This window comes from Lichenostomus cassidix, chromosome 4 (assembly GCF_008360975.1).
Source record: "Lichenostomus cassidix isolate B80296 chromosome 4, HeHo_3.0, whole genome shotgun sequence".
Lineage (NCBI taxonomy): Eukaryota > Metazoa > Chordata > Aves > Passeriformes > Meliphagidae > Lichenostomus > Lichenostomus cassidix.
Window position 1 is genome coordinate 26,690,242 of NC_139484.1, and position 15,262 is coordinate 26,705,503.

Here is a 15,262-nt window from a genome sequence, read left to right on the forward strand (position 1 = left end):
GCCTTGCATGGTAGAAAGTTGAAATGTTTAGTTAAAATAGAACTGTGATTTGAATGAGTACAAATTAAAGAAAGAAGATTATATCATGTTCTGGAGAAATGTATTTTTCTTTTAAAATAGTGTTGCTTTATCAAATATTTGCCTTTGACTCACTATTCATTATCAACTACAACAGCCCAAGGCAAAGTCATCCCGTAGTTCTGCAGGACCCTCACCTGCATCACCGCTAAAACCAGTCAGCAGCAGAGGTTGGTCTCACTATTACTGAATTAAGGCTTTTAAGGTAACTATTGCCTGGGATTTTGTAAGGTTTAAAGTAGAAGAATTAAACCTGTTCTATATATGGCAGGACAGTCATGTGAATCACACCAGAAGTCTGCAACACACGATTATGTAGCTGCTTCTAAAACCCCAGAGTCTCCTGTGTCTAGAAGTGAAAAAAAGAATGCATTTAAAGATGTTGAAGCACCGTGCCAGCGTCCGGCTGTGCTCTTGGACTCTGAGGATAGTCGTGGGTCTGTTGGATCACCTTTGCCTGTGGAGGAAGCAAAAACTTCTCCTGTAGTTAAGTAAGTAGAGCTGAACATGGTTGTGGTGTCATATTCCGTGTGTGCTCCCCACCTCAGGGTAAATCGAGTTTGGATTGTGAATTCATAAAAAATATTTCCAAGCTTTTTAGAAAGTTTTCATGTCTTTGTTTAGAAAGGCAGAATTAATTTTTATTTAATATTCTGGTTATAAGTGCAGTACCCGAGTGGAGGAGTCTTGTCAGAATAGGCTTTTTTTCCTTTTTTCCAGGAAAGAGCACCAAAGTATCAGCTTCACAGATAGTCTGGACTTCAATGAATCATATTGACAGTGTTGACCTTAAAAGTTAAATTCGTTAAAGCAGAAATGAGCAGTCATTGTTCCTCTCGCTCTGAATATACAAATGTTTTATACAAAGTAAAATCAACTTCATTTGTGATTATTATCTCCTTGTTGGAGGATTTGAAGCTGAGCTGTAACACTGGCCAGTGGTCCTGGCCACACTTCTGCTTTCCTAGGGGACTAAATCTCTGGGGTAGATCATAAAGATGGACTGACACTGATCCCATTAACTCGTGCTGATGGAATGCGATTGGAAACAGTGCATCTGCAGTCTAGGAAACCTGATAATTTCTGAAGCACATTCTCCTAAAATTAGGAATTTGTCTTGCTAAGCAGCCTTTACTTTGATCAAGAGTCACCTGCTGACTCCATGTTGCCTTTGGACACTTGTTACTATGCTGGAAAGTACTACTGCTAACCTGTGTTCTAGCAAGTTTTGAAAGGGAAGCTCATTCATAAGAAGTGAGTTGTCAGCAGGAGCATCTGTTCATCCTCATAATACTTTATTATGCACTCAGGATTTATAGCAAAGTGTTTGAATGTTGTTTCTCATTCATAGATTGCATTTTGATAATGGGAATACGCCAGCTGCAGCAAAAAGCCGTAGAGAAACTGAAAACTTGGAAGAACCTCAGCCTGGGAGAGATGAGCAGGTTGTTCCTGTGCAAGGAACAGAATGTATTACTGTGTCTTCTGCCCAGAAAGAGAAGTCTTTCTCTTCAGCTGTCTTAGCAGCTGTAGCAACAAGAACACTTGGACAGAGGTTTGTTTTGAGGCTTAGTATGGAACAGATGAAAAATGAACTTTATAATAATTTTTCCGAGGAATGTTCTGTACTGTGTCTAGGTGTTTGGAGTCACCACTAGATTTGAAAGACTGAAAGTCAATTCCCTCCCCCAGAATGATATGAATTTTTTTTTCCTCCTTTCTTTAGATATTCAACCTTGATATCACCTCCATCACCTCATCCTGTGAAAGATATAGAAATAGAAAATGAATGTGAATTTGTAATTGATGAATCAGGTGGTGCATCTTCTACTTCTTGGATTTCAGTACCTGTTAAGAACAAAAAATCAAAAAACGATGGCTTTGCAACTCCCATTTCTAAATCTCAGCCCTCTGAAAAGAAGAAGACACAGAATAAGAAAGTTAAGGACAGACAAGTACAGGTTAAAGCACTTACTAAACAGAAACGGGATCATCTGGATGTTGGAGCATTTGACTTCAAGGGAACGTCAGAATCAGATCCAGTCTCTAATAGTGAAGAAAAGGTCATTATATCTCAAAGCCGAAAGAGTACTCATATGGGTAAGTTATTTAATAGCTCTTCAGACTTTTCATTTCAGGTCACATTACTGGATCATTTTGTGGTGTTTTATAAGAAATTATACTCAAGTAGATAATAAACATTAATGAATTCCTTTTTCATGTTTCGGTTGCACAGTTAGATTTGGGTGAGACAGAGAGGCAGTGAGACAGTGTCTTCACTTTTTTCCCCACACCCTTTGTCTTTCTTCTTAGGACATTAAGAGATAAATTAGCAGTGTTGCCTTTTCTTATGATGTCATAGAAGGTAGGTACCCACAAGCTTTTGTTCCACTCTCCATAGAAGGGAGGTTATGTGCTTTGAACAGAAAGAGGATTGAGTTTTAGGAATTATTTGAGAAGGGTTTTGTAGCAGGAAGCACTGAAAACTGGAAAGCAGAGTGAATGTAACATTTCTGCCCCTTTTTTTTAATTAGGAAATACTGGAAGTACACCAAAAGGTTTTTTGTAGACTATAGTTTAGTGAAAGCCTTCTTTAGCCATCAGTGGTAAAACTGATTTTGTGATACTTTTTTTTTTCCCCATTTTGATTCTTTGGTTTGTTTTTATGCATTCAAATGTCAACAGATACCTTCAGGTTTAATGGGAAAAAGGGTTAATATTTTGTGTATTGACAGGAAAGACTGAAAAGAATGCACTTAGAAAAGACTCTCCAAATGAGAAGAAGAGCACATCCTGGAAACCAGAAGCTGAAAAACTGATGTTGTCATGGTCTGGATTGGAAACAAAACCATCTGATGAAGAACAGTGCAAAACAAGAATGCTGCCAAGTGAGGATTTGCTTATGCCCTCATCTGGGCATCAGGAAGAGCAGATTGTGTCTTTAAAAAAGTCTCTCAAGTCTTCCAAGAATCTGCAGTTGTCCTCTAAAGCTTCTCAACATTTAGTTAAGAAGAAACAAACTGCTAAGCAGAAACTTCCAAAAGTTAAAGTAGCTAAGAGAAGTACAGTAAGTCCAAGGAAGAAGCTTAAAAAATCTGTCCAGAAAAGTAGTAATAAAAAGCCTCAGTTACAAAGAGGGGAGAGTTCTGACAGTGAGCCTGCTGAAGAAGAGCTTGAAAGAGAGCCTGTGGAACTGAATGAAGTATGCACCACACCCTTGCTTCAAAAGTTAGAGACTCCCGTGGTTCGGAAGTTGACTAAGTCTGCAAAGCCTAGAAATGTATTGCACACACCAGAGTCAGCTGGTGGTGCAAATAACAGAACTCCTACAAAGGCACTGCAGCATCCTATGGACAGTGTGAAGAATCCTGAAAAGAAACAATTGCCTGCCAAGTCTTCCAGGAAGATACCCAAAAAGATTCCATGTAGAACTAATAAGGCTTTTTGCTCAAGGCCTGAGGACACTGAGTCTCAAACAGATTCTGACAGCTCTTCTGTACAGGACATTGCAGTGAAAAAACAGAAGTTATCACATGTGAAAATAAAAAGTAACAAAAGAAAACATAGCAGGCAACGTGGACCACAGTAAGCTTTTTGTGTGATTCCTTACAAATGTGGTGTATAACTTGGTAGACAGTTAAACACATCTTGTCAGTTTTTAAGTGATGGTGGCCCAGTTGAAGTATGGGATAGTTTGAGGCTGGTTGAATAGTTAATAGAGAAACCAAGCAGTTTCATCACTATTCTTCTTCTCAAAGTTGGGTACCATGTTTAGTGTCTCCTACATGAGGAAGCTTGTTCTAGTTAGTGTTCTTGTGAGACTTGCGTAGAAGATCCAGTTTAGCACAACCCCACCACCCATAGAGTAACTTCACTGTCAAGGTTGTTGCGTTTTAAAAATAAATTTAGAAAATGCAGCATTTAATTCTTCAGCTATATTTTTCTTTGTCAATCTAAAGACTAAGTTTAAGCAGTCTAAAAGCTGGTTTGTAATTATTGCTCTTTGCATTACTTTTTATTTTTTGTAATGTCTTTTTTATAGTTTTGTTCAGGATGTAAAATTACTGACCTACAGGTTCCTTTCATTAAGTAAAGCTGACTTAACACCAAATGTAATAAGAATAATTTTTTCTTTTCTAGAGATTCCTTTGTAGCTGGGAATGTTGTGAGTTGTGAAAGGTAATTTCCTGAGTTGTCTGAAAAACTTGAATTCAATCCTACTTCTGCCCCACTGAGACCCCCTTGAGACTGAGCAGCTTGTACTGCTGCTGTGTTCTGTGCCCTACTGGTGAAGCACCAAGTAGAACAGGATTGTGATTCATGCTTGAGGGTTTTAAATACTGTGCTAGTACAGTTAATAAAGTAATACAGTTTTTCTTCCTGTCATGAATAAGGGGTCATAATAAGCTTCTTGCCTTTGGGGATTTCTTTCCTTTGAGGCTTGCTTCCATATTAGTGTGTGATTTCTGAACAGAAATACCAGTGCTAGAACTAATGACAGTTGCACTAATGAAGTTGATGTTAAGTAGGGTATAGAACTGTATTTACAATCCAAACTCTGTGCATGTACATAGGCATGTATCTTCCCCATTAATGGGATGAGAACTTAATAACAGAGCTAACAGGAATGGCAGTCTGTGAATTGATTAAATTCTAATGCAGTCATTCTACTGAAAATGTTGGGGTCTTTAATTCTAAGGAAGCCTACTGCAGACTGACTTGGACAAATTTGTAGTGTAGGTTTGCTAATGTAGATAATTGAAGTGCATCTTTTGAAGTTGAGGTGGATAACAGCTGAACTTCACTGGCACAGTAAAAGCAGTGAAGCATAGCCTTAGATGGGGCAAGAAGGAAGGTTAAGGGTACTGATACTAAGGCTATAAGAGAAGTCCTGTTACAAATGACTTGGTTGCTAGAGAATCTCTTGGAGTTGTGTGTAAATTGTTACCATTTTATGGGGGAGATTTCATGACGGACTACATATTGCTGTCCTTTCCTTACAGTATGCAAAACAGTTCTTAAAAGCCCTTCCATAATCATGGTATATGAAAAATTGTTTGTAAGGTAATGCTATAGGAATAGCATTAAATGCTATAGGAATGTCTCTATTCTGGGAAGGGAGAAAAAAAGTTTAGCAAACCTGTTTAGAGAGGAGGTGTGAATACTAATTTGTCTGCCTGATGAACTGAGTAGAGGAGTAGTTCATGATTTTCTGACCTGTGATTTCTAAGGAGCAGTCATTTGCTTCAGTGTGTAATCAGTATAGACATGTTTAAAAGCAAAATAAAATCCAACCCACATGATCTGAAAAAAACTTAAATTCACTATTCTTGGTAGTGCTGTAATGTTCCTTTGACATTTAACATGTTCCAGCAGGTGTATTTTTTTTTTCCTTTGCAGTGGGCCTGTTCTAGAACATTGTGATAAATTTGCTTCCAGCAGTAAGTCTCCTGAACAGGGTGATATATCTTCAGGTAGTGTTTAGACTTTGTATTTCCTTGCATTTTATATATAAGCTTCTTATAAGCTGTAATTGACAGTTCAGTAATTTCTGTTGTATTTGGCTTGTCCAGAACATGAAATGCAGATTTTATTGGCTGTGGTTATGTTTCTGTCCAAGTGTGTGGTACAGGATGCCAGCTTTACATTGTTGGCTTTGGGAGAGCAAAGCCCTCCATGGTTTGGCATTATGCCTACCAGGATAAAGTTAGTCTTTCCAAAATACTTTGAACAAATTTGTCAGGCTCAGTTTGGATCAGTTTGATGTGTTGCCATGTTGTGGTCCTGTATGTAGTCACTTCAGGCAACCCTGAGCCAAATTACAGCGTTATGGAGTCATGGCCTGTTCTCCTAAGAATACTTGGTTTGGTGGGGGTTTTGGGGCAATTGTTTATTTTCTTTGGGTTTTTTCTGGTTTTTGTTTGGGTATTGTTTTGTTGTTAGGGGATTTGTTGTTCGGTTTAATTTTGTGTTTGGGGCATTTTTTGTGTGTGTGGTGTTATTATTATTAGTTTGGTTTCAGTTTTAAGTTTTACTCCACAAGTTGCATGCGTTGTCTTAATGAACATGAACCCTGGAAATACAAAGTCTTTTCATTAGTGTTTCAGAGCCAGATGTGAATAGTATTAGTTTATGCAGTGCTTTGTTCAGATACCTAGTTTTGTGTGTCTTCTGGTAGGAAATTTGTTCTAAAGTTAGGTTTGAGTAATATAAATCTGAATCACCTTGCTCTTTGATAGATAAAATTATGTGCATAGTTTATAATTTGTTAGTATTCATTTTATCAAGAGGGAAGGGTCTGAGGAGTGTTTACTTGAATGTAGTTTTCAAGTAATTTTTAAGTTTACTCTGTTTAGAAACTAATTACATATACTGTTTATCTACACTGGGTTTCATATATGTGTATAGCAAAAGGTGTTAGTGGAAGCACTATCCTTGGGACTTCTGTTTGTGCTACTTTTGGTTGCTTCTAGTGGGTATATTGAATAAAAGTCAGGAATAATGAATGCCTTTGGTGGCTTTTTTGAATGTGTTTTCAGATAATTCTGAAGATGTGAATTATAAATTAGGACATCTGTTGTCAGACGACATAGCAAAACATAAAATAGGTAAGAGTATTTTAAAATGTTACAATTTAAGTGTGTAAGTGCAAATGCATTTTCAACTTGATAGAAACTTTGCTGAAGTAGACACAGGAAAACACCTAGAAATGGGTTCATATGTTCATAAGTATTTACAGATAAAGTTTGTTTGTTCTTCAGGTATAGCCCTTTTCTTAATTTTAAAGTTACTTTTTAAAACTTCTAGTGTTTCTTTTTTATTGCTATATTCAACAATTACCCTTTTAACTGCCACACTTCTGTTTTTCATGATACTGTGTTAAGGAAACTTTCAGGTCTGGCTATCCAGGAGCCACTCTGGCAGTCACACTCCCACCACGAGAGACTTTTAAGTGCTGGGACTGAATCCCCTTCACAGTGGGTGGCTCCAGTGCCCTGACAGGCACCCCACTTGACTGCCTACACACCCCACATTCACAGTTAGACAAGGTTTCCTTGCTGGCTCGGCCCTGTGTTTCCTAGAGCAGAGTCTCAGACCTCTGGTTCCTTTAGGTAATTTTTTCATGCTGTAGCAACAGAGTAACAGCTTAAACTGGAACAAAGGACTACCTGAGCTTTTGTATACTCATAGTCTGTGTGCTTCACAGTCCAGGGTCTTCCAAATGAGTCCTTGGCTCCTGCAGTGTCTCTGAGTGTCCAGTCACCTGCCAGGGCCACAGGTCCCTGTACCATTTATTGTGCAAAGGGTCAGCATCAGTTCATGACCACTTGCCTGAGGCTGCCACCCAGAGCTCAATCTTCAGCTGGCACTACAGCTGTACACCCAGCTATGTGCACTGAATATATTCCTAAACAACTGAGTCAAGACAAACTTACTGTTCAGTGAGAACAGTCAGAGTTTGAATTTACACAGTAAAACTGATGGGGCAAATAACCTGCCTTCTGGATAGGGTGGAACAGCAGGCACAGAGTCAATTGTAGTTTCATGCTTGTCTGGTTTGCATTGTGGGTTTTTTTATTGGCTTCATTATTATTTTATGTACAACACTTTAGTTGTCTACCTTCAAAAACTGTTTCATCAATTGTTTTGTATTTACCATTTTTAACATTTAAATATTCTTGATTAATTTGCCCTCAGATCTTAAGGGGCTTTTTCTTACAAACACTGAAATATCATATCTTACTGTATTCATATATGGCAGCTTGCACAATTGGATAGTTGCGACTATGTGATTAGTGCACCTGAAGATAAATATCTGACAAATCTTGGAAATGTGTGGAGTTTCTGTTGGCAAAAGTGCTGCTCTTCTGGGTCCTGGAAACAGGACTTATGAATCTGGAATAGAAGGATCAGCCTATGCAGTCTCTGTTACTATCCCCGTGCCATGACTGCCTTTTCATGGTTGCTAATGAAATCCCCCAGGTTCATGCAGGGTTCTTAGTCTTTGTTGAGAGGTTTGTCTTCACAGTTGTAGCATGTTTGCTGTCCTTGACCTTGAGCTCCCAATGTCTGTGTATCAGTGGTTCACTAAGATACACAGAATGAAATCTGATGTAAAGTTGGGGTGGTGATTGTTTAAGAAAAAGGAGAGTGAAACACTGATGTACGCAAAAGAAGGCATTTGGCAATAGTTAAATCCCATTTTCTTGTCATGATAGCAATGTGATAAAAATACCAGCTGTGAAGTGCTGACCTCCTTGTGGTACAGAACAAGAGGAAAGGATACTTAATATTTTCTGTCTCTGAATTTTTTCTTTCATACTTAATGTGAATGACTTCATCCTTCAAATTAGTAATGCCTTCCAACACACCTAATGTTCGTCGGACAAAAAGGATACGGCTAAGACCTCTGGAATATTGGAGAGGCGAGCGCATAAACTATACTATGAGTCCTTCAGGTATTCCAAAATACCCCTTTGCTTTCTTCTGATAGCGCAGAAAAGAGAAGTCTGTGAGTTGATCTTGTGCTGTGAGAGCTTTGCGATGCTTGCTATTGGGTAACTTTTACAAAAAGATTATTTGTGGTCTCCAGCTATCTAGTCATCTTTCCATGTAGTCTTTCTCTCCTGACACTCCTGTGTCAGCTAAAAATAGTATCAGCAGAGCATGTTAAGTACCCTTGCCTTCACTGTTAGGGAAGAACAGAACAGTTTCTCTGCACTAGTGGGTTTTTTATGTCAGATATTTTGTATGATACTGCAAAAAGAGACAATCTACTGGATCATTCATTGGAACATTTCTCTTTGTGTGAGGTTTGTTTTCCAGAGCAGATGCTATAATGTTTTGTTCAGTCTCAGTGTTAAATACCCCAAGGGAAAAAAATAGATCTTGTTCTCCAGAATTTTTTACTGACAGTTCAGTCTAGTTAGTCCTTTCCTAATTAATTAGTTCACTCAAAAATAGTATTTCTTAGTGTCCCTAAGTGTGATATTTTGTCTTAAAAAATTACTTGCATGTCATGGCTTTCTGAAATGTTCTTTGACTGAAATTTGATTAAATTATTTTCAAAATGCTCAAAGTTTCATTACATTCCAAAATACTTAATGTTGGAAAGCGTTTTTGTTTGTTCTGGCTTTCTAAAATGATCTGCAAAGTTCAGCATCAAGGAAGTGTATTCTCAATTGAAATTCTTGTTGGTTGTCAAGTTTGCATTCTTTTAAATTTACTATGTGTTTGTGAACTTTAACTTCCTTTTGTTTCAGGAGGGCTTGTGGTTAGTGGACTAGTGCATCCAGAAACACAATCTCCCAGGAAGACTAAAAGGAGGAAGGATAGTCCCAAGCAGAAAAAAAAGAAAACAAGTATGAACACAGACTTTTTTCCTTTTGATACTTAAAAAAAATTCTTTTATCATATGCTCTATTGCTGTAAGATTTTCCTCCTGTAAACACTAAATTCTCTCTCTGGATGAAAATAATTTTATAATATAATGTATTAATGTGATCTGATGAGAAAAAAAACTGTTCCTACTGGATCTATAGCAATGCTGTACGTTCTTGTGATGCCACAAGATTTTGGCTTTGTAAAATTGTTCACTTCTCAGTGTAAAAAAGGAAGAAATGCTGGACATACCTGGAAGTGCTATTGTGCCTTTGAAGCAGGGGCTGAAGAAACTAAACTGTACTTACTTTGTGTTCAGTTCATGATGCTAGTGTGCACAGTTAAGGTATAAAGTCTTGTGGCCATTTTACTGATACCTGTAATAACACATTTAAAAATGCAGCAGAGAGTGCTAGTAGGGTTTCAAGCTATTGTAGGTTAAATACAAAAGCACAACATGGTAGGTGAAGAGAAAGCTTTAAGAAAAGTGCATAAAATGGTTAAAAGTAGGCAATAAATCTATGTTTAAACAAACAGAGCCTCTCTGGCCAGTAGATAAAAAATATGTAAGTAGTGTGCAGAAAAGTGAGTCAAAGTCCAAAAGCCGGATTATTTTCGCTGTGCTCTCTGGAAGATGGTTTAGTGCTAAAGAGCCTTTCTTTATGGGGACTGTCTAGAGCTTTTGTTTGAACCTGAAACATTTCTCTCTGAAGTTATAGAACTAATAAAACAAATGCTAACAAGCATGGAAAATGCCATGTGGTTCTAACACTAAACTAATCAAGGCTGAGATAATCATCAGAGAAATAAGGAAGGAAACAGTCACTGTTGGTACCAGTTTCTGATTTTACATGTGTTTCATGTAAATTTTATTCCTTACCTCAAAAACAAAGTGGTAGGACTGGAGAAGGTTTAGGGAAAGCTCTTAAAAAACATAGGACTTCTGTAGTGAAGACTTCTCGGCCCTGAAGAGAATATTATGGAAGCCTCGCTCTAAGGAAGAAGTCTAAAAACACCTCTATAATTATGAGTGACATGGTGAAGAGAAATAGAAATAAATGGTCTTGTTGGGGTTTTCTGCTTGTTTTTTTAAACACGAGAACTAAAAGGTGGGAAGGAAGACAGTGAGAGCTGCGTTCTTCAACAAAATAATGTGGTCATTCTCACTATATGCTTCCTGGCCCAGATTATTGTGCAAAAAAATATGTAGATTCAAGGCAAGAACTAGATACATTAACAGGAGACTTAACAGTTAATAGCTCTAAATAACTGTGTGTGAGCTCCAGGTTAGAGGTGGAAAGTATTCCCTCAAAGTGTCAGTATGCTATTACGGCATTTTTGGGAATGGAAGGATTACCTGTTTTGGGCCGCTAATTGGGGACAGGATCCTGGTCTAGATAAATATTTGATCTAGGTACAGTTAAATTGTAATAGAAGTCATTTGCAGCCCATGTGAACCTGAGCTGGTAGTGGCTGTTCATACTGTATCTGACAAGAGCTATTGGTTGCTTTAGGTGCCTTTGAACTGTCTTCCAGAAGTAATTGATTTCCTCTGTGACAGACATTCATCTGAGAGATACTCTTTTGCTCACATCCTTGAGTCTTAGTGATGCATATAAGGACTGTCAGCCAAGTAAAATTTCTAGCACAAACTCTTAAATGGTATTGATACAATAAAAATTCTGGTTTTATAGCTGTAGTGTTACGCCTGTTGCTGCTTCTTTTTATAGAGAGGTGGTTATGTTGGAACAAAGCTGTTCAAACGCAGTAACTTTCTTCCTCCCCCTGACTCTCTTGCTCTAAGAGTATTTAAGCTACTATGAGTGCCTACAAACTCCTATAGTGTGCCTTTAGCATGCTTCTTCTGGTTGTGTTTAAAGAAATTTCCTATGCACTGCAGAGCTAAAAATGTCTGCTTAAGAGAATTCTGCAAGAGAGCTTTGGGATATTAATTCTGCTGTGAACATTCTAAAGCATCTCTTTTCTATATGAAAAGCATAGTGTTGTCATCAGTTCTTAGGATATTTCTTTCTCGGGGAAAATGCTTTTTATTATAGAAATAGTTCTTAGATTTACAACTTCCAGTGAGATTGCTGTAATGTTATTTCTTGAGAAAAGGAAAATTGGACATGTGCTTATCTTTTGAATGCTTTCTCTCGTAAGTCTCCTGATGCCTATCAGCAGTAGGTAAGAGCAAAAACACTTGTCCTTCATATTTCATCATGTATTTCATACTCTCTCAGCATCTTTTGCTAGAAAAACACGTCTCTCAAAAACTACTTTTGAGTAAATACTGTTGTTAATAGCGTAGGATAAATAGTTGGTATTTCCCCTAGGAAATTCCTTAAAATTTAAAGAATATTAATCTATTATACACAGAAATAATTTCAATAAAAAAGACATTTTCAAAGAATTGTTATGGATGATTTTCTTTATTTGAAGAAAAAGTATTCAGTCTGTTTAGTCACTTATCAAAGGAAATTTAAGTACTTAATGTATGACATTAGAACTGTGGAAAAGTTGTGGTTAAATGATTAGCTTTTTAAGATCTATAGTGATTGCTTTTCTGGTTTTGTTTTGGTTTCTTTGTATCCTCAGATAGAAGAGAGATACCTGCAAATTCGGAGCACATCCTAGGTGATACTTCTAAGCCAGCCATTGTGCTGGACCCAGAAACAGAAAAGGAAGTATGTCTAGGTGAGTACAAGGGATATGACCAAGGGACTTCCTGAATTACGTAGACTGATAGGAAAAAAGATTTTTCATGCCACATTGGGCATAAAAAGATGAGGTTTTGAAATATTCATCGCTCTTCTGCAGAAAGATGTGAGTGAGACACAAAAAGTGTCCTGATTTTTCAACCAAATAATGAGTCTAACTTTTGGAGGTGTTGCACTGAAACAATATGTATTGCACTGAGCATGTAACAACACTAATTATGTGGTAGCATTAATGTTTATCTCCTGGACATTTTTTGTAGATTGTATTAACACTGCAAGCAGTCACACTTACTGCTGCAAAGACGAAGCAATAGAAATATACAAAAATTTGAATACATCTCGTTTTGCAACTGGTAGATTGATTCTGAAACCATTTAAAGAAAAGGGGCACCAGTTTGTCCACATGGATACACTAGTAAGTGTGCTTTTTCTTTAGTTTTATAAAATGGACATTGTAAACAGAAGATGTTGGGATAGTTGGAAGTAACATGTGAAGTTGAGAGGTCATCCCCCCTCCCTCCCCCAATACAACTAAACATTAATGAATCGTTTGCTAGAGGTACTTTGCACGCACATTACCCTGCTTTGCTTCATATTAAATCTGTATGTCTGTGTGCTCCTACTCTCTGGATCTTGGAGGCAAGGTAAAAATATCAAAGAAATAAAAGTGGACCCCATCTGCCTTTTGAGTTGTGCATCTTATTTTTCATCAGTATGGGAAAAAGGGATTGCAGTTTTGCCAGCTGATTTGGGTTTCTGTCTTTGTTAGATGTATGAAAGTGTTTTCTGGGATATCTTTCTTGAATGTTTATGAAGGAAGTGTTGCTAACCCTAGAACCCCTTGGCTTTCGTTAAGGTTTTCCATATTATCCATGGCAAAGTTATTTTTACGTTGCATGAGACATCGTATTGTCTGACTACAGGGGACTTCTTCTATGTTCCATCAGGTGAGTGCATGTGTCTGAAATGCATTTGCTGGGAGATGGATGAGACTAAATTAGCATGCTAGGAATCAAAACCAAACCATGACTGAAAGAGAGAGGATTGAATAGTGAGTGGGAAAGTACAGCGTGATGAAGAATGGAATGTGACACAACACTGGACATGGGTTGATGATCTCATTGTTGAATGCAGGGGTACAAATACTGCTTTTTTACATGAGTTGGCCTCAAAGTTTTGATGACACTACCAAGTTCTAAGAGTAAATTTTTCGTGGTGTTCTGGTTCTGTCATTAGGTGTAATGTTGAGGAAACATCACAGACAGCTTAATGTTAGTGCTAGTTAATATAGTTGTATTGGTCATCATATGCCTGCTGATTTTTTTTTTAATGTAAAATTATGAAAATCCATTTGGATCAGTTCACCATATTTTGTGCTTTGTGCTTGCATATAGAAGATTCAGAATATCTTGTTGAATAGGTTGTAACTTCATTTTTTTTTTTGAGAATTTAAAGACCTGCTTTTGTCCTTCTGAAATAAAAGTGGCATGAATTCCATATGAAAAGCTGTCCATCAGTAGATTAAGATGCTGGTCAGGAGATTTTGTATTAGTGTTAAAGCAGACTGTTCATGAAGATGTAGAGAGCTTTTGTACAGCTTTCTTGTGAGGAGGTTTATCATTAGAAAATGAGCAATTGTCCCTTTTTTTCCTGTTAACATTTCAGCACGAAGTCCTGATGGAACAACTATTGTTCAGATAACAATTGATGCTTTGAAACATTTTCTTGGTGTTTGTTTCAACGTTAAAAGTTTAGTGGGTCTGCAGAGACAATTTTGTCACTTGCTTTTTGGGAAAGCAGAATATAAAATGCTGAAAGTTTCATATAACCATAGGGATCTAAACTTCATTCTTCCCTGCTTCCTGATGACCAGTCTCAGTATGGCTGGATGGGCAATGCAGTGTTTGTGGCAGGTGATCCCTGTAATCCATCGTATGGCTGTATATGAGTGTTAGGATGTTGCTCATTCTTAAAGTTCAGGGCCCCTTAGATAGTGTCATGTTAGTGTGCAAATCTCAAGTGAAGATCTGCAGGTACGTTTCCATGTGCAGTTTTTAGTGATAGTTCCTGTAGGAATAAATTAAAGTAAATTCAGTCACCTTAGAGTTTTATTGTGGGTTTTGAGAGCTGAGAGCTCGAGCCTGCTACATTCTTCTCAGTAAAAATCTTCTAAGCAAAGATTAAAATAAATTACACTAGCTGTATTCCTTGACATCTCCTTGAAATGCACTGACCTGCCTGTAAGAGTGGCATCTTAGATTAGGAGCTAATACTGCTTCTGTTAAAATATATGAAGTGAAAATATACTTGGCTGAAGACAGGACAGGACTTCAAAAATTGCTAGTGGTTCCTAAGGAAAATTTACTCTGTTTTTATTTGTAGGAAATCGATATAACATACGTAATCTTCTGAATGAAGACAGTGTTCTTCTCTTCACACAGCTCAAAGACAGGTGAATGACGAACTTTTTGCAGAGAAGTTTGCTTAAACACTTGTCAAATTTTTGTGTGTTCTGAAGTTCTTTGTACGTACAAAAGTGTTTGAGTGGACCCACCCTAACATTACAAATTAATACAGAGCAGCTGAAATCAACATAAGAAGAGTTGAGAAAAACCCCAGAAGAATGTTGGTAGTTTGCTGTCAAAGTGAAATGACATACTAAAGGGCCTTGCTCCACAGCAGTTATTGTTCTTGTGCCATCCAGTGACAGAAAGATATAAGTATGAAATGTGTGGGTATATTTGTTGTTCCAAATTGTATCAATATGCTTAATCTCCCTAAAGACGCTTAGCACTTGATAAAACGTTGACATCTTCAGCTAACATCTGATAGATAGTCTTAACGACTGTGTGGTACAACCTGCTTAGAATAATCTCTATTTAAATGATGAACCTGCTGTTTGCATTCCAGTTATGGTTGTCTAGGAGATGGGCTGCTGAAATGCTGCTGTGCTGGGGTCCGGCCACCCTTCTCTTATGTTAATGACAGGCGATCCTTCCTTGTCTGGCAGCTGGATGATTAGTGTCTCCAATCTGAATAGGAAAATAGGAGCTCTTAAGTAGGAGCTTATCAGTTGTGTCTTT

At 37.5% G+C, this 15,262-nt stretch overlaps 1 protein-coding gene across 2 annotated transcripts in view; it reads left to right on the forward strand.

The window, feature by feature from the left end:
- CENPC (centromere protein C) overlaps nt 1-15,262 on the forward strand; it is a 28,753-nt gene that overhangs the window by 4,344 nt on the left and 9,147 nt on the right. Inside the window, exons 5-18 of one of the 2 annotated variants that reach the window (XM_085058446.1) lie at nt 175-248; nt 350-569; nt 1,430-1,633; nt 1,805-2,178; nt 2,814-3,663; nt 4,219-4,257; nt 5,479-5,552; nt 6,618-6,686; nt 8,433-8,537; nt 9,342-9,440; nt 12,058-12,156; nt 12,440-12,594; nt 13,036-13,126; nt 14,562-14,631. In XM_085058446.1, the coding sequence (XP_084914572.1) occupies nt 175-248; nt 350-569; nt 1,430-1,633; nt 1,805-2,178; nt 2,814-3,663; nt 4,219-4,257; nt 5,479-5,552; nt 6,618-6,686; nt 8,433-8,537; nt 9,342-9,440; nt 12,058-12,156; nt 12,440-12,594; nt 13,036-13,126; nt 14,562-14,631 (2,523 nt within the window). Of the gene's footprint in view, nt 1-174; nt 249-349; nt 570-1,429; nt 1,634-1,804; nt 2,179-2,813; nt 3,664-4,218; nt 4,258-5,478; nt 5,553-6,617; nt 6,687-8,432; nt 8,538-9,341; nt 9,441-12,057; nt 12,157-12,439; nt 12,595-13,035; nt 13,127-14,561; nt 14,636-15,262 lie in introns of those variants that run through there. The other variant, XM_085058447.1, reaches the window with a different exon arrangement.